Source organism: Zalophus californianus, chromosome 13 (genome assembly GCF_009762305.2).
Source record: "Zalophus californianus isolate mZalCal1 chromosome 13, mZalCal1.pri.v2, whole genome shotgun sequence".
NCBI lineage: Eukaryota > Metazoa > Chordata > Mammalia > Carnivora > Otariidae > Zalophus > Zalophus californianus.
In genome coordinates, this window is record NC_045607.1 from 17,160,569 (window position 1) to 17,184,345 (window position 23,777).

At 48.2% G+C, this 23,777-nt stretch overlaps 1 protein-coding gene across 4 annotated transcripts in view; it reads left to right on the plus strand.

The window, feature by feature from the left end:
* Positions 1-23,777, plus strand: part of ASTN2 (astrotactin 2) — an 894,395-nt gene that overhangs the window by 99,854 nt on the left and 770,764 nt on the right. For all 4 annotated transcript variants that reach the window (XM_027616418.2, XM_027616419.2, XM_027616420.2 and 1 more), the window contains exon 2: positions 21,387-21,574. In XM_027616418.2, coding sequence (XP_027472219.2) covers positions 21,387-21,574 — 188 coding nt within the window. The remainder of the gene's footprint in view (positions 1-21,386; positions 21,575-23,777) is intronic.

A 23,777-nucleotide genomic window follows, 5' to 3' on the forward strand; every position in this document is an offset into this window, starting at 1 on the left:
TTGAGAATCTGCCATAACCACATGTGCTCGCCCCAAGGCTCTTTCTGTTAAACACCATACAGGGGACTCAAGTGCAGACAGTGTGGGGTGAAGGAAGTTGAAAGCGGCACCCCAGTGCTATGTGTGAACACCCTGGGTGCTGTAATGAGTGAGGTTTCTAAACATGGGTTCTTAAATGCTGTCTTTATTTCCTTTGTCAGGAGGGAGGCAGAGAGAGGAAAAGTGACATAAAAAGCGAAACTGTGTTAATAAACCAATTGGCGCCAAGGAGTCTCTGCTCTTTGCAAACTTTCATCTGGGAAGGAGACATCATGGAGACAGTCAGGGTGGCCACACAGCCTTGATGCATTTTCCATGGGCTGGTTACAGTTTTAGAGTCCTGAAAGGATTCAACACATTTCAAACATTTTCAAAGCCTGGGACTTCTGATCCCTTCATTTTAGAGACAGGAGAACTGAACCCGGGGATGGGGATAGGCTCGTTCCAAGTCACAGTGGGCATATGTGGCTGGCGGGGCCGGGTCTGAAGCCGTGGACCCCTCGCCTCTGCCTCGGGGGACTTACAAGTCAACCCTAGACCACAGTTCCCAGACCCTGGTCATTTCAGGGACATTACATCCCTTTGGCCATATCTGTATTCTCTTTTTCACTTCAGTTTCTTTCTGAAGTGATACAGGCCTGGTAAGTGGAAACTTTAATATTATAAAGCTAAATGGAAAACTAGCATCACTTACTAAAATTAGAAGGTTGCTATAGGAGTAACTAGAATGAAAGCAAAACAATGCTGTTACCTTCTAGCCAGCTGGTGCTAGCAGCCAGGGTGACCTGAGCCTGAGGCTTGCTCTCTCTGGCTTGCTAAAGGCGTGATAGCCCCTCGCTGACACTTTCTCCTTGAGGTTAGCAAAAGGGCTGGAAGACACGGGAGAGGTTATAACTTCCTCATGTTGTTATTCTCTGTTCATTAATTTAATGAAAATGGATTACATGCAGTCATTCCCTGCACCAGCATTAGTGCATTCTATACACTTTGGAAAATTCCCCTCGTATATTAGCCGCAGAAGTAAGCCCTGGGGGCAGGAGGGCTTTTCCTTGTATCTTAGTAATAGCTAATCTGTACTGAGTGCTTACCCTAGGGTTGGTTTTTACATTCTGTACTTCCTTTAGTAAGTACTGTCAGCTACCCCCTTTAGAGATGGGGAGATTGAGGGCGATTACGTTGCCCTAGGTCTTGTAGGGTTCACCTTGGTGGTCTGGCTCCAGAGCTCCCATCCTAACTTTGCTGTTCTGATCATAGTGGGGGGCTGGCTCTGAGACCCTTTGGATAGAAGTGTTGTTCTCCCCCACCCCGAAGGCAGGCCAGGAGGAGCTTCAGCAGGGATATACTGTGGGTATCATGAGAAGAGCATTTGTTCCTTAATAAATATTGAGCACTTAATATGTGCCAGGCACTGTGCTAGGCTCCAGTGAACAAAACAGGTGGAAATCCTTGCATCTGTGGAGCTTACTTTCTTCTGTGTGTGTCTTTCAATTACAAAGAATTAACAAATCAGTAAATAATGAGTTTTATTAGGAGAATAGATGGCAGGGCACCTGGTTTCTTCGTCTGAACTTGCTCTCCACACACTACGGTCTTGGGGCATATTTCTGTCCCTTAGTTTCTGTATCTGTAAAACAGGGGTAGACAAGATGTCTGTTCTCTGGGCTCTGAGCTTTTGGGCGGCTTTGTGCTTCCCTTTTGCTGCTAAGGCCAGGAAGGAAGTGGATGGTGATTCCGTGAGCTTTTAGTTTGAAATGGGTCCTAGGAACCAGAATGACTGGCATCTGCCTCTGGTGGGAAGTGGGGCCCTGAAAAATCATTCCTGACTGGTCATGAGCAGGGTCTGCCTGGAGATGGTTTCATTAGCAGGATAAATTTAGAAAACAATTATAAATGTTCTGTTGTCTTCCTCATGTCTTCTTATAAAGTGGCTTTTTTTTTTTTTTTTTTTTTGGTAGGCCTACCATTTGTCGAGGGCTTGTGTCTATGCCCGATGCTGTATTAAGCTCTTTACATGCATTATCTCAATTAAGCTCACAGCAGCTCTGTCTGAAATTGGGTTCTCCAGAAGCAGACACTGAGAAGAGAAGATGAGTTCAAATAATTTATCTGGGAGGTGGTCCCAGGAAGCATGAGTAAGGCAAGTGAGGCAGGGCAGGGAAGGGAGCCAGTGAAGGGTGTACAGCTGGGCAGGGGGTTGCTATAGGCACCTGGGGCTCAGTCCCCTAAGGAACTTGGGGGAACAGAGAGAGCACGCCAGGCACTATCCCAAGCTGGGGCATTTATCGTACACCTCCCATCTGTCATTTGTTAAGGGCTACTACCGGTTGAGGGCTGGGGGGAAAGGGGTGTAGGACATTAAAAATTAAAAATCCCTGGTATTTCTGGTGTGCCCGGCACGAGGTTTAGGAAAGCACTAGGCAGAGAGCAGGTGCCTATGGGATAAAGCTCCCGTGGCTTCTACTGGAAAGGGGACATGGGCAAGACACAGATTCTCTGTTAGGTTAGCCCTGTTACTAACCTCATTTGAAGTTGAGGGAACAGAAGCTCAGGAGGATGAAGAGACAGAGGTAGGCCCAGCTGCATAATTTGCAGGGGCCCAGTGCAAAAAGAAAATGTGGGGCCCCTTGTTCAAAAATTACTAAGACTTTCAGGGTGGTCCCAGCAGCAAAACTAAGCATGGCAGCTTTCTAAATGCTTACACCTGTGTGAACTCACAAGCCAGACACCCAGAAGCGGGGCCCGGTCAAAGATCTCAGAGCCTCTAAGTGACACATTAGGAACCCCTGGTCCATCTGTCTCCAACCCTCGACTTCTCCGCCTCGGCACTCAGTGGCTTCCGGTGCTCTTCCAGAGCCTATTCTGTAGGAAAGGACCCTGGGTTTTGTTGGAGAGGGCTGCTGCATTTCTTCTTAGGCAAGTCCCTCCCTCTCTCTGGGCTGCATTTGGCTCATCTGTAAAATTCGGTTGCTAATCCCGCTGCTGCAGTGATGGAAGGACTGCTTTCCCTGCAGCTTTCACCCCTGCGTGGGAGAGGGGAGCTCAGAGGCATGTCCATCCTCTCATCTGCTTTCCTGTATCCAGGTCCTTGACCTCAGGGTGAGGAGATCTGGGGCTCAGATCTTGAAAAATGCATAGCCTGCCATAACTCACACTGGGGAAAGAGCGTTGATCTTGGGGGGTCAGGAGGGCAGGCCGTGGTGCAAGTCCAGACATTTATTGTATGGTGACCTTACCAAGCCACGTCCCTCTTCTAACCTTACTGCCGTTGCCTCCAGAATATGTCTTAGGGTTCATCCAGCTGTGCTGCCCCGTGCTAGACAACCAGGACTGTGGAAATTAACTAGCCACCACACACCCGGTAGATGCAGCAGCAGGTGGGGCGGTCAGAGGAATGTGGTAGGGTGAGGACCCGGAGCTAGGCTGAGTGGGTCTGAAAGCCACCTCTACTGATAAAATCCTGTGTGATCGTTGCTAGCGTCTTCGTTTTTCTGAGTCAAATATGTGTGCATGTATGTGTGTGTATACATACATGCACACACGCATATACACACCAATATACAGTGAGATATAGTAACTTTCTTGAAAGGTAGTTGTGAGGATTAGGTGGGAAAATGTGTGTCTAAGGCTTGATGGATCATCAGTGGTCATCCTTGTGGGTAGACTGAGGGCAGGGTTATGTTGGAGGCCATCTTGCACCTCTCTTTTCATCATGGATTTGGAAAGTCATTATACAAATAGTTTAAAAACATCTGGTCAAGCTTTAACCTGACCTGTAAAACAGACTTTGGCCCCACTAGTCCAGGAGTTCCCCGGATGGAAAGCCTGGCCTGCCCCTCAGCAGCGCGGGCATCTCTAAGGGGCCACGCAGAGAAGGTGCTCGGCCCATGTCTTTAGAAGAAGAGACGGATGGAGTCTGCCATCTCTTAAGGCTGCCTCCTTGGTTCCCCATCGTCTCTTTCTGCCCCTTCCCCAGCACCGGCCCATCCCCCTTCCTGACTCCTTCCCTCCCTTTGTCCCCAGCCTTTCTTTCCTTCCTGGTGTCCTTAGCCAGTTCTCATGCCTTGGGTCAAGCTGGGGAAATAGCTCTTCATCCCACTGAGTGCTCTTCTGTGGACTAGAACTCTTGAAAAGAGTGCCACCTGAAAAGAGGAAGATTCCAGAGCCCGGGCAGTAACACCTGGTTGGCCAGCTTCTTTCCAGATGCCCCTGAGTTTAGAAAGTGCTTCGGGGCAAACTGACCTGAGTTCGAATTTCCATTCCTGCTCCTTGTTTGCTGCACTCAGCCCGGTAGGCAAGGCCCTTCACTTCTTCCTCTGTAAAATGGGCTTGCTCATAGCTCCCTTGAGTGTTTGTGCCGAGGGTCCTGTGACTTGCAGCATGTGATGGTGTCAAGCGTGGTGTGTGGCTGTAAGAAGGGCAGGAGGAGTTTTATCCTGTTATTTCTGCTTCTGGATTCTCCTGCCCCTGCGTCCATGATGCTGGCTTGGGCTTTCTGGCCAGGCTTCCCGCATAGTCCTTGGAGTCAGAGCCCCACGGTAATATCACAAGGGCCGCCTGGGGCCCGGCATCACCGGGCCTCTTTCTGCCTCCGTCTCTTTCAAGGACATCAGGCTGAAGGGATGAAATAGCAATTCAGGGGAGTTTTTTCCCCCATAACAAAATCAGAAAGGATTAAGTGGATGGACAGCCCAGGAACAGAGACTGTTCTGCTCTTCTTTGCTCCACGATGACCTGTCAGTCATACTAGAAAGGAGGAAATAGCTTCCAGAGACTGTATGGGGGAGGATTTGCTCTTTCTCCTGGAGTACAAAACCAGGCTCCTTGGAGGACAGATCCAGAGATATTCCTGGGGCTCAGAGGGACATTTCCTGGTTTCAGTTACATGCCTGTGGATGTGAGGACATAAATGAGGGCTTAGGTATGTCCTTAGGTTAAATGTGCCCGTAGCTGTAGGCAGGTGCATGCCTACATAAACATTTGGGTTTCTGCACATGAATGTGGCCAAGATACCAGCCCACAGACATGTGAGTTTGAGCGAGCAGCATGGGGCATGCACGGCAGTGAGGAAGTGGGGGTGGACCAGTTGAACACACTAGGAGAACTCACATCTGTGAGGGCCCTGGATAAGCCTGTCACTGCTGTGTTAGCGAAGTGTCCACGCGCATGTGTGTGTGTGTGTGCGTGTGTGCGTGTGTGTGCGTGTGTGTGTGTGTGTGTGCCTGTACACAGAGATGCCTAATTATATGGATCAGGGAGTGCACCAGTGTGATGCATGCACAGATATTCTTCAGGCCAGTGTAAGGAAGGGAGCAGTTTTGCAAAATGTTCATGGGAGTCCACATTTGACACTGTGTATTTGGTAACAGTGGTGTTTGTGTTCATACATGAACACGTCAATCTGTGTTCATGCATGTGTAAGAGGAAATGGCTGCACGTGGACACATGGTATTTGTATTGTGAGGAGATGCGGATGCTTTCTGGACAGCACACAGATGCGTAGGTTCATGAGGAGATGCATGTGTCTATGAGCACATTTTTGCTTTAGGAGCAGAGACTTATAAATGTGGGCTTATCTAGCTGGGATCTCTGCAGCTGTTTTTAGGTTGTACAAACTTGACTTCCTAGGGACCTGTAACTCCCTAGCATGATGCTCTTATATATTTCTCCAGAGATGATTTGTCTAACTTGATCCTTACTCTCAGGGCCAGCAAACCGCCTGGTACCCTCTGTAAATAGGTGCACTTGCCTATGGTTCCTTCTAGCATATTCCATATTGTGCAGTGGACAGGAATCATCATGTGGATTAACCATGGAGTGTAAGGCAGAGCACTCTGTGTTCTCTGATGGTGTGACTGTGTCCATTAAGATAGAGAAGAAAGTCCCAGCATCTTGTCCACTAGGGCATTCTCTAGTCACTACTCTGAACAGCCTCTGAGGATGGCTCGTCCCATTTTACAGTTGAGAAAAGGAAGGTTCAGTGAGGAAAGCACCTTTCCCTGGGTGAGACAGCATCTGGTAGAGCCAGGAGGCTACTCAGAAATTAGCAGGTGCAGTATACAATAGTTACTTCTTAAGGTCAAGAGGCTGGGTTCTCGCCAGCCCAGTCCCCGACTTACTACATAATCTGGGTCAACTCCCTGTACTCCCTGAGTTTGGATTCTCTTGACTCTCAATGAGAAGTGGAGATTTGGGGAAATGATGCCTGAAAGCTTCAGCAAAGGGCCTGGTGTACTGAAGCCTCCCCAGAAATGTTTGGTGAGTTGGTTCAGTCTCCGTTTGGTCCTGGAAGCGGAGTCAGCAAGGTGAGTCAGCTGGGCTTTTTAACAGCTTTTTTAAGGTGAGGTGAGGGTTGGGGATGGGGACATGGGGCATGACAATGCAGAGGTCATGATTTCTAGTCCTACACCCTGCTGATATTCTGGATTGTAACCACAGTGCTCTAAAGAGGTCATTGGACAGTCACGATTCCTCTTCTCCAGAAATTCACAATCAAAGGCAGAGCCCAGTGCTTCCGAGTGCGCAGTCCCCACAGTGTGTCCTAACCGGAGGAAGGGCCATGCCTTTGTCTCGCTCAGAAGAGGCAGGAGGAAGAGTAGTGGGCACTGTTGCAAACCTGATTGAGCCAATGCTGGTGCCAGGTCTTGTGCTGACATATTATCTCAACACTACATGCACGTGGATTTATTATGATCCACAAGTCCTCGGGAGGGCGGGAGGACAAAGTGAGAAAATCTGTGCAAACAGCCCGGAACAGAGCCTTGCACACAGTAAGCACTTAATGAATGCCAGTCATCCTGTTACTTTAGATGAAGTAGCTATATTATCTTGGACACTGTTCTGGGCCCTGGGACACGGCCCCATCTCTGCCTTCCTGCTGCTCACTCTCCAGTGATTATGACGATGCTATTCTCCCCGGTTTCTATGAGGAAGGTGAGTCCTTGAGAAGTTAGGTGCCTTCTGCCTGGTTCCTGAGCTAAGGGCTAGAGTGGCAGGTGTGGCGACTGGGTGAGCCTGTGCTGCATTATGGAGCTGGGCTGTTAAAAACGGGAAGGGATTTTAGCCTTTCCCATCAAGCCATGTGGTTTCAGTTTTCCAGACATCTTCCATCAGGTTGATTAGGATGAGATGTAACCGTGACCTTGGCACAGAGAACAGTTTATGCAAAATACTTCTCATGAATTTTTCCCTTTACTTTCTCGAGTGACCTAGGGAAGGAGTCAGGAGAGGAATTAGTCCTTTCATTTGACAGATGAGAAGACTGAGGTCCAGAGGTACAAATGTCTCATGTAGGGTCACAGAACCAAGACCAGAGTGGAATCTGTCTTTCCTGCCTGCTAGCCTGGCAGTGTGGGAGCAACATCCCATCATCTTACTGGGGAGCTGGGCATTCATTTATTTTTTTTAAAGATTTATTTATTTGAGAGAGAGAGAGAGAGAGAGAGAGCAAGCAAGCATTGGGGGGGAGGGGCGAAGGGCAGAGGGCAAGGGAGAGGGAGAATCTCCAGTAGACCCCGCTGAGCGAGGTGCCTGATGCGGGGCTCCATCCCACGACCCTGAGATCGTGACCTGAGCTGAAATCCAGAGTTGGTCGCCTAACCAACTGAGCCACCCAGGCGCCGCAGGAGTCTGGCATTTAAAACAAATAAAAAAGATGTGTTGCAGTGGTCACAGGAGTTCTTGTGCCCCATGATTTTGGAGAAGAGCATGATTTGCCATCATTTAGGTGCTCACTGTTCTGGTCAGGAGGGGCCCTGAGGACAGCCTGAGCCTCGTTCTCACTCTCCTCTGATGCACTCCGAAAATCAAGAGGGTCCTTCCCTCCTTCCCACCCCCAGCCTGATATCCTTTCTCTGTCTCTTCCCTGCCACAGGGCACCATCTGTGGTGGGTCTAAATTGGACCGAATAGTGTGGAATTGCACGTCAAAAGGGTCCTGTAATCATCCGGCCACTGGCCCGGGGCTGTGCTTCAGCACAGCGTTATAAATGAGGGTAATGGAGTGGAGGCTGCCTAACAGTCAAGGCCGCTGTGAACACACGGAACAGGCACGGGGCTTATTTAAGGAATATAGGGGCAGATTATGCTCCTGAAGCTGCGCAGCTGGGAGCCAGTCAGAACCCACTCATGCTCTCATCTCCAGGCCTTAGGGGTTTTGATTATGAGGAGGTGGGGCCAAAGGGCAATACGGTAGGACCCTGCCTGGGGGAAGTTTTCTGAATCCATTCCTTCTGTTCTGCACATGCCCATGGAGCACCTACTCGGAGCTGGGTGTTAGGGGGATAGATAGAAGGTAGCAAGGGAGAGCAGGCCTTTCATTTTAAGAAGCTTGGAGATTCAGGGAGTGGAGGGTAGATGATGTGTGAAATAACCAAAGCAATCATTAGAATACAGCATGATAAGCATGGCGGTGAAAAGAAGCAGGGCTCCCCCATCCCAGTGTTGAGGGGAAGGGAGGGAGGCTTCACAAAGGAGGTGACATTAAGTGTGTAACAAAACACCCAAAACTTAGTGGCTTAAAGCATTTTTTTTTTTTTTTTTAGCTTATAATTATTTGGGGCTTGTAGTTTGGGCTGAGCTTCGTTGGGGAATTCTCCGGCCAGTCCTGGCACATCTCTGCCGAGCTTCCTCATGTGTCTGTGGTCAGCTGGGGTGGGGGGTGGGGTGGGGGGTGGTTTCTGGCAGCTGGATTGTCCAGGATGGCTTCTCTCCAATGTCTGGTGGGTAGTAGTAAGCTTTGTCTGGGGCAACATGGGCCAATGGGCCACGTTTCTTGCCTCATCCAGGCTTCACAGGGCTTTCAAGTACAGCAAGAAGAGAGCATGTCGTGATATACAAACACTTTTCAAGTTCCTGCCCTTGTCATTTGTTTGGCATTGTCTTTTGGCCAAAGCAAGCCATGCAGCCGACTCTGAGTCAAAGGGAGGAGCCATAGACTCACCTCTTGATGGGGATCTGCAATGTTACAATACACAGCTGGGTCAATGGCAGGAGAAGTATTGTTGACCTTTTAGTCGGCTTACAGCTGAGTTCTGAAGATTAATGGGCAACAAAGCACGAGAGCAGCCTCGGGAGAGGAAGGAGTGTGAACAAGAGCAGGGAGGCATGCTTCTACAGGACGGAATGACAGCTGGAGACAGGCACGGTTCATGATGCTGACTGGTTGTGAATTGAGCACATCTAATGCCATGTGATGTGAGTTGGTGCTGTTTTGCTAGATGCTGCAGGAGTGCTATGGTGGGATGTGAGTGGGGTTTAGGGGACAGGTGGACCCATATGTTCTTAGGCTGAGGGGCCTTCACCTAGTTCTTCCCACTTCTGGGTCTCGATCTCTCTAAGTACCTTTTCTACCCACTGTGCCTCTGTTTCCCATCTGTGAAACTGGAGTAGGAAGTCTCACCCTCTTGGGCCTTGATTTTTTTTATATATGTATATTTTTTAAAGATTTATTTATTTATTTGAGGGGGGCAGGGAGAGAATCTTCAAGCAGACTCCCGACTGAGTGCAGAGTCTGATGTGGGGCTCTATCTCAGGACCCTGAGATCATGACCTGAGCTGAAAGCAAGAATTGGATACTTAACCGACTGAGCCCCCCGGGCGCCCCTTGGACCTTGATTTTAATCTTACATCAACCCATATTATCAAGCAGCTGCTATTGCAAAACGAGACTGAGATAGGAGAGATAATAGCAACTCTTGGCCCAGAAGAATATCATGACCTAGCAAAGGAAATGAGAATCACAGACTGGTGAGGTTAGTGAACCAGGGAAGGGAGTAGAAACCAGCCAGAGGAACTTAGAGCTCAGAGGAGGAAGGGAGAGGGCATCTTGGGCAGGGCTTTCCCGAGGGGTCAGTTGAGCTGGGATTCGAAGGAGGGTGATGTCTGTGTTGCAGAAGAGGAATTAGGGCATTTCAGGCAGGAAGTACAGCATGAATGGAAACTGGGAGGTGACAATGAGGCTTGGGGCCAGTGGACTGTGGTTTGGATACAGAGACGGTGGGTGTCGACCAGCATCTGGTGCCCGGATCAATTAATCACGTGAGGGGGTTCCTCCACGTTCAGCCTCTCCCACCTTGCTACAAATAGCTGATGGCATCAGTGGCAGGTCTATTCACCCTCTTAGTCTCTGTTGGGTTGCCCGTTTGGTTCTTACAAGTTTCATTTTTTCCTCCCTCGGCCCCAACACTGCATGGCGCCATGCTCCCTGACTCACCACATTTTATTACCTGTCGGGTATGAATCCAGGCCTGTGACACTCAGATGCGGAACTCTCTGGGTTGAGGTGAGGGGGTTGGGGATTGACAAGGGAGACTGAGCAACAAAGACCTAAGGAACCATTGTGGTAGAATCTTTAGGCAGGGCTAAGGGAGCACTGGAGGTACAAGGGAATTCTGCACTCTCCCCCCCCTTGCTGGGAAACCACTTTTAGGAGTCCAGGAGGTGCCATCTTTCACCTCTGACCTGCCCCCACCCCAAATCTTTGTCTCTAGCCCCCGTATGATCCTTGAAGAGCATTAGATTATGAGGCTATGTGACCTTGGGCAAGTTGCTACCCCTCTCTGGTCCACATTGCCCAGTCAGTAAAATGGTGGATTAGATCATTGATCTCCATCCTTTTACACTCCTTTATCTGTGACGTTTTCTGATTCCAGGGTGTAGCCAATAGGGATGATTTAAAAAGGGTGGAGGGAACTTGGGCCCCAGACGCAAGGGTCATGGAGACTGTTTCCAAGTGAAGCATAAAGTTTGATCTGTAACCTTTACCTCCTTTTTCTCTGTAGTTGGTACCATGCCATCCCCCACTGCTGTCAAACAACCGGATTCTTGTCCCGATGGTGGTGAGACAGGTAAAGAGTGATGAGAAGACAGCTGTCAGGGAATATGCAGGTGCTAAATGCTGTGCGGGCTTCTTTCAACATGCATTGCGCTTAATTCTCAGGACATTTGTCAGAGATTGCTTTTAGGATTCCCATTTTCCATATGAGGCAAGTGAAGCTCAGAGATGTAAACCTAGCTTGGTAAAGGTTGCTCAGTAGGAAGGAGCAAAGTGTTCTTAAAAACTTAATTCACCCCCAGACAGAATGCTTCCTATACCTCTCCCAGGACAGATTTGCATTTTAAAAACAGAGGGCTCAATAGCAACGCTTAACCCCAGGGAATGACTTCATAATGATAGAATGTATGATCTGAGCATCTGGCTGACTGGGAGGCGTTGTCCTGGCACTTACATCACACCCCCAGTGTGGACTTGGTCCCTCCATCTTTTTACTCAAATGTGCAAACTCCTTTTCTCAGCCTGGTTAGGAAAGTGGGGAGAACACTGGATTTGGAGTAAGGGAAGCAGAACTTGAATTCATGCACTGTCCCTTACTAGATGGAAGATCGTGGGAGAGTCCAGTCACCTGTTGGGGCCTCAGGTAGCACAGCCAAACATTGGGTGTCCTCCCCTCCCCCTTATTCATGTGGGTTTGCCACCCCTACCTGAGTTCCTGCCACGTAAGCAGGTGTTGGTGAAAGTTAGTCCCTGTCCCCATTCTTTGGGTTCTTTTTCCCCATCAGTTTGCAATGTTGTGGAACAGGGGAGGGGGAAAAGTCATTGATCTTTTGGGTGCATTAAGAAAAGAAAAGAAAAGAAAATAAGAAACAGTGAACACATAGAGAAATCAAGGGCATATAGTGAAGCTAAACGACAAAGACCAGGTGAAAAAATGCAGCAAGGAGGGAGGTAAATGGTTCAGGAGAGAATAACCAGAAGTAATAAGATTCAGTTCCATCAACTATCCATCTATTTTCAAATAGAATCTGAAACGATGTGCTTTTCTCCCTTGCCAATAACTCTTAATTCTCTTCCCCTCCCTTATTTAACCGGATATAACTGTATTATTTATCTCCACTGGGTGGCTAGGTAAAACGGTTTTTTTTGTAAAAGACACAGTTCCTCAAGGAAGTGGGAGGGGGCAGACTGGGCGGAGCGGGGTGGGAGGTGGAGAGGAGCTGACAGATGGGAGCAAGGAAGGAGAGGGTCTAAGTACTCCTGGGGTGTTCTCCACCCGCCACTGCTCTGGCTATGTCCCAGCCCCCCGCCATCTCTCCCCCTCCTACTCCCCAAGCAAACTCCCCAACTGCACACCACAGTGATGCATCTATGGACATGTAACCTGGTCCGACATCAGGATCTTGTAGACTTATAAAATGTCCAGATTATAGACTCTGCCTGCTTACCTTGTCCAGACCCCTGATAAATGAGGAGCATTAACTCCCTCCTCACGTGTGTTCCCGTAACACCCTGTGCATGCTCTCTCGTGGCCAGGACCACGGGATTGTCACCTTCATTGATTTTCCTTTTTCTGCTCTCCTCGATTGTGATTTGCTTGAGGGCAGGGAACTCATAAAATGCGCATCGAGTGATGCATTCATTCAACAGATATTTATTGGGTACCTACTGTATGCTAAGCACTGAGGATAGCAATTAGCTAGACAGACACGATCTTGCACTAGGATTGAATGAATGACTGATGAGTAAATGGATAAAGAAACCAAAGGAGGGGAATATGCTGTGTTGTTACTGCTTAGTGACAATGGAGGGACATCCATCCCAGAAATGGAAGGTCCGTGAGGGCAGCAATCAAATTGGTCTTTTTACCTAATCTATCCATGGGACCTAGCCCTGTGCCTGGCACATTTCAGGTGGTCAACAAATATTTATGGAAACTATATTCTTTTTATTTTTTTTGAAGATTTTTATTTTAAGTAATCTCTTCACCCAGCCTGGGGCTCAAACTTACAACCCCGAAATCAAGAGGTACACGCTCTACCGACTGAGCCCACTGGGTGCCGCATGGAAGCTAGATTCTTAAGTGATGGGGATAATGAGTGCATTTGCTTTTAGGACTAAGTGTGGGACTTTGCAGATTTCCGAGCACAGTGCTAGGCATGGCTTTATTTTCTCTTAATTCTATGTTAGGTGTGATAACAAGTACGACAGCTGGCTCAAGTTTCTTCCCGCCACACACACGCTTTACAAATAAAGACAAAATCATAGAGGCTTTCATTTATGGTATTTCGAGAGCTTCATTAGCCTCTAAACTAGGGCTTGGTCTGATTGCATGAAGGAGTCCCAAGTGGGACCTAATATTTGTTATTCTGCCTGGGAGACAGCCTATACTTAAGACATGGCAGCTCCCTCTTTACGTCCCTCTCTGCAGACTTGCTATAGCCTTCTGTCTCCGTTTCCTCTGTAATGATGAGCCTCTGCCTTTTCTACTGGCTTCCTCCCACTGGACTCCTGTGCACATCTGCAATCCTGCCTTCTTGCCTTTGTGCCATTCCCCCATCTACAATGCCCTCTGCCACATGGCCACTTGTTGAAATCTTGCCCATACTTTAAGACTCCTCCACAAAGAAATTTTCTAGAGCCAGCCAGAAGTCATCTCCTCTCTTTTAAGCTTTCTACTTTGATTTATAGTTATTTATAGCATGCTTTTTCTCCGTTCCTTGGCCCAAGCTCCTGAAGATAAGTCCCTCAATGCCAGATCTCAGAAAAGGTTGGTTACTAAGTGAATCTTTAAAGTGAGCATATATCTGCATCTAACAGATGCAGAGGTTATGTATATTCAATGTAGAAAATGTAGAGAAAAATGAATCAGATCGTGATTAAAATCACCTCTGATCTCACCATTTAAAGAGCACTGTTCTTGATGATCTGGTGTATCTTGTTCCAGTATATTTCCTTCTAGCCAGATATACATACTTATGTCTAAACAGAACCATGGGATTATCTATTTTCTATTTAAACTTCCTGTATGTCTCCATGAGAATTGCAAACTCCTCGAATATTTAGTCTATCTTTCTCTTCATTTGCATTCTCCAGGGTGCCTAAACTTCAGCCAGATGTGAAATAAATTTCTGTAGTGTTATGTGGGAACCAAGCCATCATGGCTGTCCTGAGTTGGCTTTTCTTCTCTCTGTCCTCTCAGAGTGCCCATTTGAATTCAAATATGGGGACAGCTCAGTTCAACTCAACAAACGTTTACAGAGCCCTCTGCTCTGCATTTGACCACTGTCTCAGGCACTCGGGCACACAAACGGCTCTGATGTGTCCCTGCACTAGAGTCCAGTGAGAGAAGTCAGCTGTAAAAACATGTCATTTTAACATAGGTAAATACCAAACACCACAGAGACCAAGACGGTGGTAAAATAGGATGCTGTAATAGTGTGTATGAAGTAATACGTAACACATGTAACTGGAATGCTTAGTGAGGATCAAGATCGAAGCTAAAAACCACTTCATGTTATCTCATTTAATTCTCAGAATAACTCGATGAGGTGGGTGCTGTTATTATCCTCATTTGACAGATGAGGAAACTGAGGCACAAATGAAGTAAAGAGTTTGTCCAAAGACACACAGCTTGAACACAGGGGAGCTGGGATTCAAATTCAAGCAGTTGGTCTCTCGGGGTCTGATATTACATAGAACACAATATTCCCTCTTTATGGAAACGTAAAGGAATGTCTAGCTCATATGGGGGTCATGGAGATCTTCCAGAAAAGGGATGGGGTTGAGTCGCAAAGACTATTCTAGCCTCCGAAGAAGCATCTTCAATTGAGGGAACTAAGTGATGTGTTATAAAATTAAACTGATTTCTCTTGGCCTTAACAAAAAAAATAAGCATCTTCAAAGACACTGAATTAGGAAAGAGTGTCGTGGATGTGGCGATTGCATAAATATTTGATCAGATTTAATGTGTCAGGGCAGGGAAAGGAGCAAAGAGAAGTAAGGCAGGGGAGAAATGCAAGTGCCAGGCCCCTGAAATTAGATTTTATCCTGAGGGGAGTCAGGAGCCATCAAAAGGTTTCAAGCAAGGGAATGATGTGGTCAGATTGACAGGTTAGAAATTTAATCCTGGTAGTCATTTGCATGATGGTTGGAAGGAAGCCTGGAGGTAAGCATCCCAGGTGGGACCTTCCAGATGGTCTCCATTGGCCCCTTGAGATCCACTCTTCACCCTTTCCTCCCTGCTGAGGTCCCTGGAAAGCTGACCTGTATGATTTGCTCCACCCTTGGGTGTTTGGTTGGAGTTGGCCCATGCAAGGCACCTGCAAGAGATTAGCAGGTAGAGGGAGAGTGAGGTTGGAGCATTTGTTACCCCAGCACCCCCATGACGGGCCATGCCTTGTCAGTAGCTGGCTTATTCTTCAGTAGGCCACAGCTCCTGTCTGGCAGTCCTTTCCTGCAGCTGTGGCTGTTCGCATGGTTTTATCCATCTCCCTCCCTACCCCCTTCAGGCCTAGGGTGGGGACAGCTTCTTGATGTTGGCAACCTTGAGATGCTTCATCACCAATTTGCCTTCATCCTGCCTGTGGTGATTAATTTTATACGTCAGCTTGACTTGGCCTAAGGGATGTCCAGGGAGCTGGTAAAACATTATGTCTGAATGTGTCTGGGAGGGTGGTTCTGGAAGAGACTGGCATTTGAATCAGTAGACCGAGTAAGGGAGAAAGGCCTTTATCAATGCAGGTGGGCATCACTCAACCCATTGAGGGCCTGAATAGAACCAGAAGGTAGAGGAAGGGCATATTTGTTTTCCGCTAGAGCCAGGACATCCATCTTCTCCTGCCCTTGGGCATTAGCACTCCTGGGTCTTGGGCCTTGGGACTCAGACTGGGATTTATACATTGGCTTCCTTCCTGCTCAGGACTTCAGGTTTGGACTGGACTGTGCCACTGACTTTCCTGGGCCTTTAGCTTGAAGATGGCAGATTTGGGGACTTGTTAGCCTCCATAACCATACAAGCTAACCCTTCATAATAAGTCTGTTTCTCTCTCTCTCTCTCTCTCTCTCTCTATATATATATATATATATATATGTCCTGTTGGTTCTGTTTCTCTGGAGAACGCTGACTAAAATACTCCCCAAGTCTTTGTAAACAGTCGTGTCGTTAAATACTTAGTGACCTCACCGTGTGTGTCTTCTCTTCTGTGAGGAGACCCTGACTAGCACAAGGCCATTTGAGGTATTCCATAAGAGAGATGATGAAGGTTGGCACTAAGGTAGCCATTGGAGAGATGAAAAGGAGGGCGTGTGTGAGATCTGTTTCCCAAGGTCACTCAGCAGGACTCGCTGCATAGAGATGAGCCCCCATGAATGCTGGAACAGCTAACGGCAAGGGCTGTTGAAGTCAACATCTCTACATTTCTCAGTTCTTTGTACCTAGGCAGTGAGTTCATCTCATGTAATGTCTGCTCTCCCCCACCCCCTCCAGCCAATGAAGCAAAGACTATTTGCAAACTTATCAGAAGTGCTCTCTGGCCTTCTGTGAATAATCTGCTGGAGGGTCAGCTGGAGCTATGGAATCAGAAGGCGGGTTAGTTAGCCGCTTGGGAGATGTTACCAAGGTGGCTGGTGATCAGAAGAGCTGCTTATTTTCATAATGACCTTCAGGAATTAAATAAAAATACAATGAGTGCCATAGATCAGGAAGAACAAGCCAATTAAAAGCGCAACATGTCTTCAGGAATTTTTATTTCTTTTCCAGGAGGCTGAAAGACATCTGTGGCTGCCGAGGCAGGATGGCGGTCTACCCAGAATCACTGATGAGGGTTGATCCTCCTGCTTGGCTTTAGCGGGGCGGTTGAGGGGATTTGAGCCTATTGAATATTTCACGAGTGGCAGCCCATGGGGGGAGAACAGAGAAAGGTGAAAAGGCAATCCCTGTGTTTGTTTACGATTCCAATATAAAACCAAGCTATCTGAGGTGGGAGGGAGGCAGGCACTGGAGTCAGCCTACCGCCGGAAGGCATGGTGCACCAATTCTCCCGCTTTAATATCTGCTGTTTCATTTTATATTCATCATGTCAGCATAATCTGCCTTTATGGGAATCGTCTTGGTTCCCGACCAAATGCGTTTAGTCCCCCTTTTGCTTTAAGTTTGATTGTAATGTGACTTGAAGACTTCAATGAAATGTTTATATGGAGGGACTAGGGGAAGAGGAAGGGGAAAATGCAATTGGAAAATCAATCAGCGGGGAATTTCAAGAGCTGGCCTTGGTTATGCTAGTATTTCTTTGACCTGTTTTTAATGGACACAGGACTGGCTCTCTGATCAAGTGTACTTCGCTGTTTCCCGACTGCATGCCAACGAGGATATACTCTGTCGCCAGGGATTCAAAGCCCTTAACCCTGTGTCTAAAGTACATTTCCAACAGACGTTCCACCACACCCCTCCTTACACGTGTGGCTTCAGTGCCTGAGATACCCAACCGCCCAGGCTGTCCCTATACCTCCTTCTCTCCTCTGAGGGCCACCAGTATGCCCATTCTCTGCAGTGCTCATGGTACCATGGTTTTAGAGTAGCTCTTTGTCTCTAAGCTAGGAGAGTCCTGTCACGCCTTCAAATTTACTTATTCTTTCTTTAATTCTGTAATGAAGCTTAACAATATCTTCATAATCTTATTATAGGTGTGTGTGTGTGTGTGTGTGTGTGTGTGTGTGTGTGTGTATTCATCACTGGCAATTCAGTAATTTTTCGCTGAGCACATATTATGTGCCAAGCACTTTAAAAAGTACTTGAGATATGGCAGAAAATAAGCAAGGTTTCTGCTCTCCTGGAGAGACAGGCATTAAACACATGTTTCAGAAAATACATATGATTCATTTCTAATAGTGATAAATGCTATAACAAGGTTTTGTAAAGGGGATACCATAGAGCGTAGATGTGTGTAAAGGGGAAAAACGTCAGCTAAACCTGGCAGAGCCTCTCCGAGCAGGTGTCACTTGGACTGAGAGGCCAACGCCGAGAAGAAGGTGGCTTGCAAGGTCTGGGAGGAGAGTTTCAGACAGGACAGACAGTCCTCATGCCCTGAGATGGCAGGGAGGCTGGTCTGTTTCAGGAACAAGTGTAAGTCCTGCAAGGCTGGAGCACGTGAGGAGGGAATGGTGGTAGCAGGTGGGTCGGGATAATGTGCAGTGTCGGGGCCACATCACACGGGCAGTATGTGCATGTGTGGGCAGTGTGGTGCCATCTGGGGAGTGGGTAGAATTTCTTCCACTAAAGGACTGAGTTTCCTGAAGGCAAGACTGTGCCTCCTTTCCCTCCATGTTCTGAGCTACTAAAGTGCCCAAAATCGAGTAGGTCCTCAATAAAGTGTGTTGGATGAGTGAACAAACACAGGCATGAGTGAATGAATGAGGGGATGCACGAACGAGGGGATGAATGAATGAATGAGGGGATGAATGAATGAATGAGGGGATGCACGAACGAGGGGATGAATGATTGGGCCTTCTACTGCTGCCAGGGCGGTTTTCTCTCCGAGGCCCCGTGGCCCTCCTCCCCACCTCAGAAGAGTCTCCTTCCTTTGTAATAGAGTGAGTCCAGAGCTGATCTCTATGATTCAATATTTACTGTGTTTCACACGCTGTTATTATCACTTAACGTTTACTGTCTGCTGACTGTGCGCTCATCGCTGTAGCAAACAAAGAGCTCAATCTAGTTTGGGTTCATGGGCTAATTTAGTCAAGGAAAAGGAGATGTTGTCAGAGCTACCGGCATAGAAGCGATTGTGTGGACTGGAAATCCACCGAGTCTAGCTGGAGATACATTCACCTGTGGCCTGAAGCGAGGGGCTGACCCTCGGTGATCCTCTGTTTCCTAATCCGAGTGTGGGGAGGACAGGCTTCTTTGGTGGTGGGATTTGGAGAGCTGCAGGAGTGAAGGGCACAGATTTCAGCAAGCCTGCCTGCACTTACTCTGCCTCTTCCGTCCCAGGCTGTGGCAGCCAGTTGTGGCACGGCCAGGGCCTGCCCGACCACTGACGCAGGAGTCCCTTTTCGTGAGCTACTGCATGAGAGACAGCTATTTCCACGGCTACTGTAGCCCTGGGCTCCCTGGGCCTCTGGTTCTGGGCTCTGATGCATGGAGAGAAACATGAGTGAGGGACTGAGCATGGCCATTTACCATAATGTCTTCACCTTGCCTTGGCCCAGCTGGCTGGCTGGCTGCCAGAGAAGCTGCTCCCAGTACTTTGGGTGCTGAGGCCAGGAGGTGGGGCAGTGGGGGGAAAGAAGGTGCTAGGGAGCGGCCCGCTTCACACGCTGGGCACCCAGCCTGTCTCCCCCGCCCCTGGCGCCCCACAGTGAGCTCTTGGGGTCCTTTGGGGGCCCGTGGCCTAAATGCTGATGAAGTCTTGTGCTTATCTCTGTCCCTCTCACCTCTTGGCACAGCAAGGGAAGCCCAGGCAGGTATATTCACTTGGACTCATAACTTGCTATGTTCTGGCCACCTTGTCTTTTCCTTGGAATGAGGCAGAGGCTGCTGGGGGTTTCAAGCCAAGGAGTGATGGGAGTGAACAGGTTGTGGCAGGAATCCTCTGGCTTCTGGATGAGAATAGACAGAAGAGCGAGGGAAAGAGCAAGAGGAGAGTCCAGGTAGGAAGCCCGTGTGGTCAGTCAGGCAAGAGAGGGTGGTGCGTTGGCCCAGGTGGCTGCAGGAGGGGAGCCAAGAAGGGATACCTTTGGGGTGGCCTTTGAAAGGTTTCCTGGTGGACTGGAGGAGGGGTGGGAGAGAAAGCAAGCAGTCAAGGGTGTCTCAAGGATTTTTCTACAGCAGCTCAAGGGTGAATTAGATCCTGTCCCTGTTAATAATAATAATGACAATAAATATTAATAGCTAACTTTTTATAGCACTTACTAAATGCCAGATACTCTTCCCTAAGGACTGTTGATTGTGAACCTCAAGGAGTGAGTCTGTGGGGGTGGATGATACAAGAATAATTCAGTAGACTTTGGTGAACAAACATCATCTCTTCAAGGTGACTTTTTTTCCTTCAGGGTCGCCAGGGGCTGCAGAGTGGGGCACAGAGAAAGCTGTTTGGGTAAGAAGTTCTAACTCAGCTTCCCCGTCAGTCCTCCTCAAGCATGTGTGTGTGTGTGTGTGTGTGTGTGTGTGTGTGTGTGTACACGCACACATGGATATGAGGTCTGTGGTGATTGTGGGAATACTACCTCTAGGTCAGCTTTGTGTCTTGGGAAGGTAGTCCAGAGTTTCCAAGTCTCAGATATTATTATGGCTACTTGTCTATGATGGAGTGCCTCTGTCTCTATGGTAACTCTTGCTTGAATGAAGTCTTGGTAATTCTCCAGGAATTATCCCTTTCCCCTTCCCCCTACCACCCTTCCCCTTTCTTCATAAAGACACTGTGATAGGCCTTGTCCTTCTAGGACATTTCCAAGGATGTAATCTCTCTAGGAGGCAGCAGTATGGAAAGATTGTGTGATCTTAGTGCGGGGACACTTCTGGTTGCCAGTGCTCTTCTCCTTACTCAGTAAGAGGCTATGTTGGTATGGTTATATTGGAAGGAAGTACTATTAGAAGAATAATTTAAAGATCAGGTGAATGGGGGCACCTGGGTGGCTTAGTCAGTTAAGCATCTGCCTTCACCTCAGGTCATGATCTCAGGGTCCTGGGATTGAGCCCCACATTGGGTTCCACACTCAGTCAGCTTCTCCCTCTCCCTCTGTCCCTCCCCACTGCTCATTCTCTCTCTTTCTCTCACATAAATAAATAAAATATTTTAAATATATACATACATACATACCTACATACATACCAGGTGACTGTAACTTGCTAGTAGGTCCTAACTTCCCCTTGGTCATAGGAGAACACTGGAGGGGGGCAGTGGCTTACTAAATATTTTTAAGCCGTGGAAACTTACGTGCCAACATTCCCTTGCTGGTTGTGCAGTATATATACTAGCAAAAAAAAAAAAAAAAAAAAAAAAATGGAGCTTCTCTGACCGAAGCAGGAGAAACAGGCTCAGATCAGCCCAGTTGCCAAGCTCTGTTCCTATAAAGGATAATCCTGAGGCACCTAGGCTGGGCCACATGTTCTTTTGGGCTTTTCCAGATCTGAGATTCTGCAGTTATGCTGTGAGCACTTCAGCTCAGCTTGTAAAGAATTCACACTCTAAACCCCTGCTCTTCTCAAGGATAGAGAGGTCCTCCCTTCACCTTCTAGTTCCATGCCCTCAGGAGAATGTAAGCACTTGGGTCTCTTGCTTAGTCTGATTCCCCTTGGTTTGATTTAGAGGAACAAATGACCTTATCATGCATGGTGCTTTACAACAGAGCACCAGACCGACCTGGGTTCAGATTCCACCTCTGCCACCCTGTTGCTTGGGGAGACTCTTGGTCACAGGGGAAGTGATGGTCTCCGCCTCATGGATTTGATGTAGGGAAAGGCATCCTGGTAACAGAGTAGGTGCCGCGGAGCTCCTGAACATGCGTGGCTCCTTCCGTCCCTGGAATCCCGAGACCGGGCATGCCGCTCACCCAGCGCCTTGGGTCTTGTCTTGCAGAGATGTCTGGCACGGCGGGGGACATCTCCCTGGTGTACTGGAGACAGCAGTGGCTGGAGAACGGGACCTTGTATTTCCATGTCTCCATGAGCAGTGCCGGCCAGCTGGCCCGGGCCACCGCGCCCACGCTCCAGGAGCCCTCAGAGATTATAGAGGAGCAGATGCACATTCTCCACATTTCTGTGATGGTGAGTGAGCGGAAATGCTGCGAGGTGCTGGGGGCGGGGTGACGGTGAGGTGGGGGGACGAGGGAGGGGGGCATGGTTTTGCCAGCCGATGGAGGGAAAGCACTGGCTGAGTGTGAGAGGTTGGAATGCTCAACAGAAGGGCGGATGGATTTTGTGGTGTCACTTAGACTGATGCATACCCATCCATCATCTGTCAGCTGTGACAAACCAATCGTGCTTCAGAGGAGAGAGGAAAGAGTCTCCAGCTCCTTGGCCTTTGGGCTGACCTCTCTGGGAATAGCTGTTTAACATCTGTCACGTGCTTGGCCTGTTCTGCCGGCAGAGCTGAGGTTCAGTGCTCCAAAATTCAACTGGCCTTTCCAAGAAGAACTGAACAAACAAACTCGGAACAGAGTTGGAGCAGGGCTGTCCTTTCCCGAGTGCCCTCGATGTGCCGGGTACTTTGACCTCCACAAGACCCCCTGCAGTGTAGACCTGCATGATGGCCCTTGGGGCGGGGCTAGGCATGGCCCCATCACACGTGGAAGGCCCCTCATTACCCTCATGTTATAGTTGTGAATACTGAGTCAGAGGGGGCCAAGACACTTACCCAAGGTCACACAGCTAGTAAGAGATGGAGCTGCTCTTGGGTATTGGAACCCCCAAGCGTGTCTGGCTGCAAAGCCTGAACTATGTCCTCTTCACTCTTTCTCTCAGTGCAAGAATTTATGGACCATCTAACCATATGTCAAGCACTGTGCTGGGCACATTTGTGGACATTATCTGATTGCATTTTCGCCAAGAAAGCTTGAAGTCAGGCATGTCACCTCCACGTGAGAGATGAAGTTAAGGGCCCAGAGAGAGGGGCAGTGGCCTTCCATCTCTGCAGGCCCCATGACCCAGAGCTCTTGGAGTCGGCTATGTCTTCAGAGAAGGCTGCTAGGGCTTAAATCACTTGAATGGTAGTCTGAAATGCACGTAGGCTCATATTAATGGTTTCTTTAAAAAGCTGGAATTAATGGCTCTGCATGGTAGATAGTAAAAAACAAATTCATTATGCAAAATGTACAGGGTCTAATTGGCTCAAGAAGAGATCTGATAATAGCAATGAGTGACATCCCCCTCGTGCTTTTCCCTCCTCAAGTCATTATTTTCTCTTTTAGCACAGCTATCTCTGCCAGATGCATGAGGGTCAGAAATGTTATTCCCAATCTATGTGTGAGAAAGGTGTGGGCCCAAAGAGGTGAAGAAATTGGCCACTCAGCGCGGTAGCGTAACCACTCGCTCCTTTCTTTTCCTTTTCAACAGCCAACAGTTATTTGAGAGTCTATAGTGGGGCAGAGTTTTGCTTTTGGTCTTGGTTCTTCTGGTTCCTCTAACACTGCATTCGACATTCTGATTAGGGCTGAGTAAGAGCCTGGAAGTTTTCTCTTTTTGGAAAAACACACACATAGCCCAGCCAGACAGCAATGTTAATTTTGGACCTAACGCATGCTAATCACGTGGAGGAACAAATCAAGGCCTTTGTGTTATTCATGGATTGAGTGTGATAGACTTTTCCCATATATATATTTTGCAAATGATGCAGCCACATGCCAAGCCAAGTGAGTGCCTGCATGCTAACTTTGGGGTGCAAGTGTGTGAGCATTACTATCTCAGGGGCCTTGCTAGCATCCTCATGGGGCATGGGCACCATCTGATGCTAAGAAGGCTTGAGGGGCGTGACTTCCTTATTTAATGCTTGAGAATGAGACTCTGTTTTGACTAATATTTATTAAGCGTTTCCTGTGTTTGGCACCACGTTTACTTATATACATGCTTCCCATAACCCGGTAACCTAGACGGTATAATCCTAATTATAAATGAGCCCCGAATGGGCTTTCTCTGCTTCCAGGTTCACTCTTAGTTCCACTACATCACACTCTCTCCTCAAGGACTGTAGGTGTTCTTCAGCTTTTTATTCTGCTCTGTGAGTTCTGCTTAGAAGGAAGAAGTCACTCAGATGCACACGAATCTGAAATTCCCTGTAATTTGAGATGTGGCTGGCACCATCCTGATCTTCTCTGCCCACGCACTAACATGGCCCAAGGCTACCACCTTGTGGTCCCTACAGTTCCTTTCCGCCTTCAGGGCTCCAAGATCTGGATCTTACTTGTGCTCACCTTACCCTCAAGAGACAGAGTCATGTCCAGGAATCTTTGAACCCAAAGGCATTCATTGATGG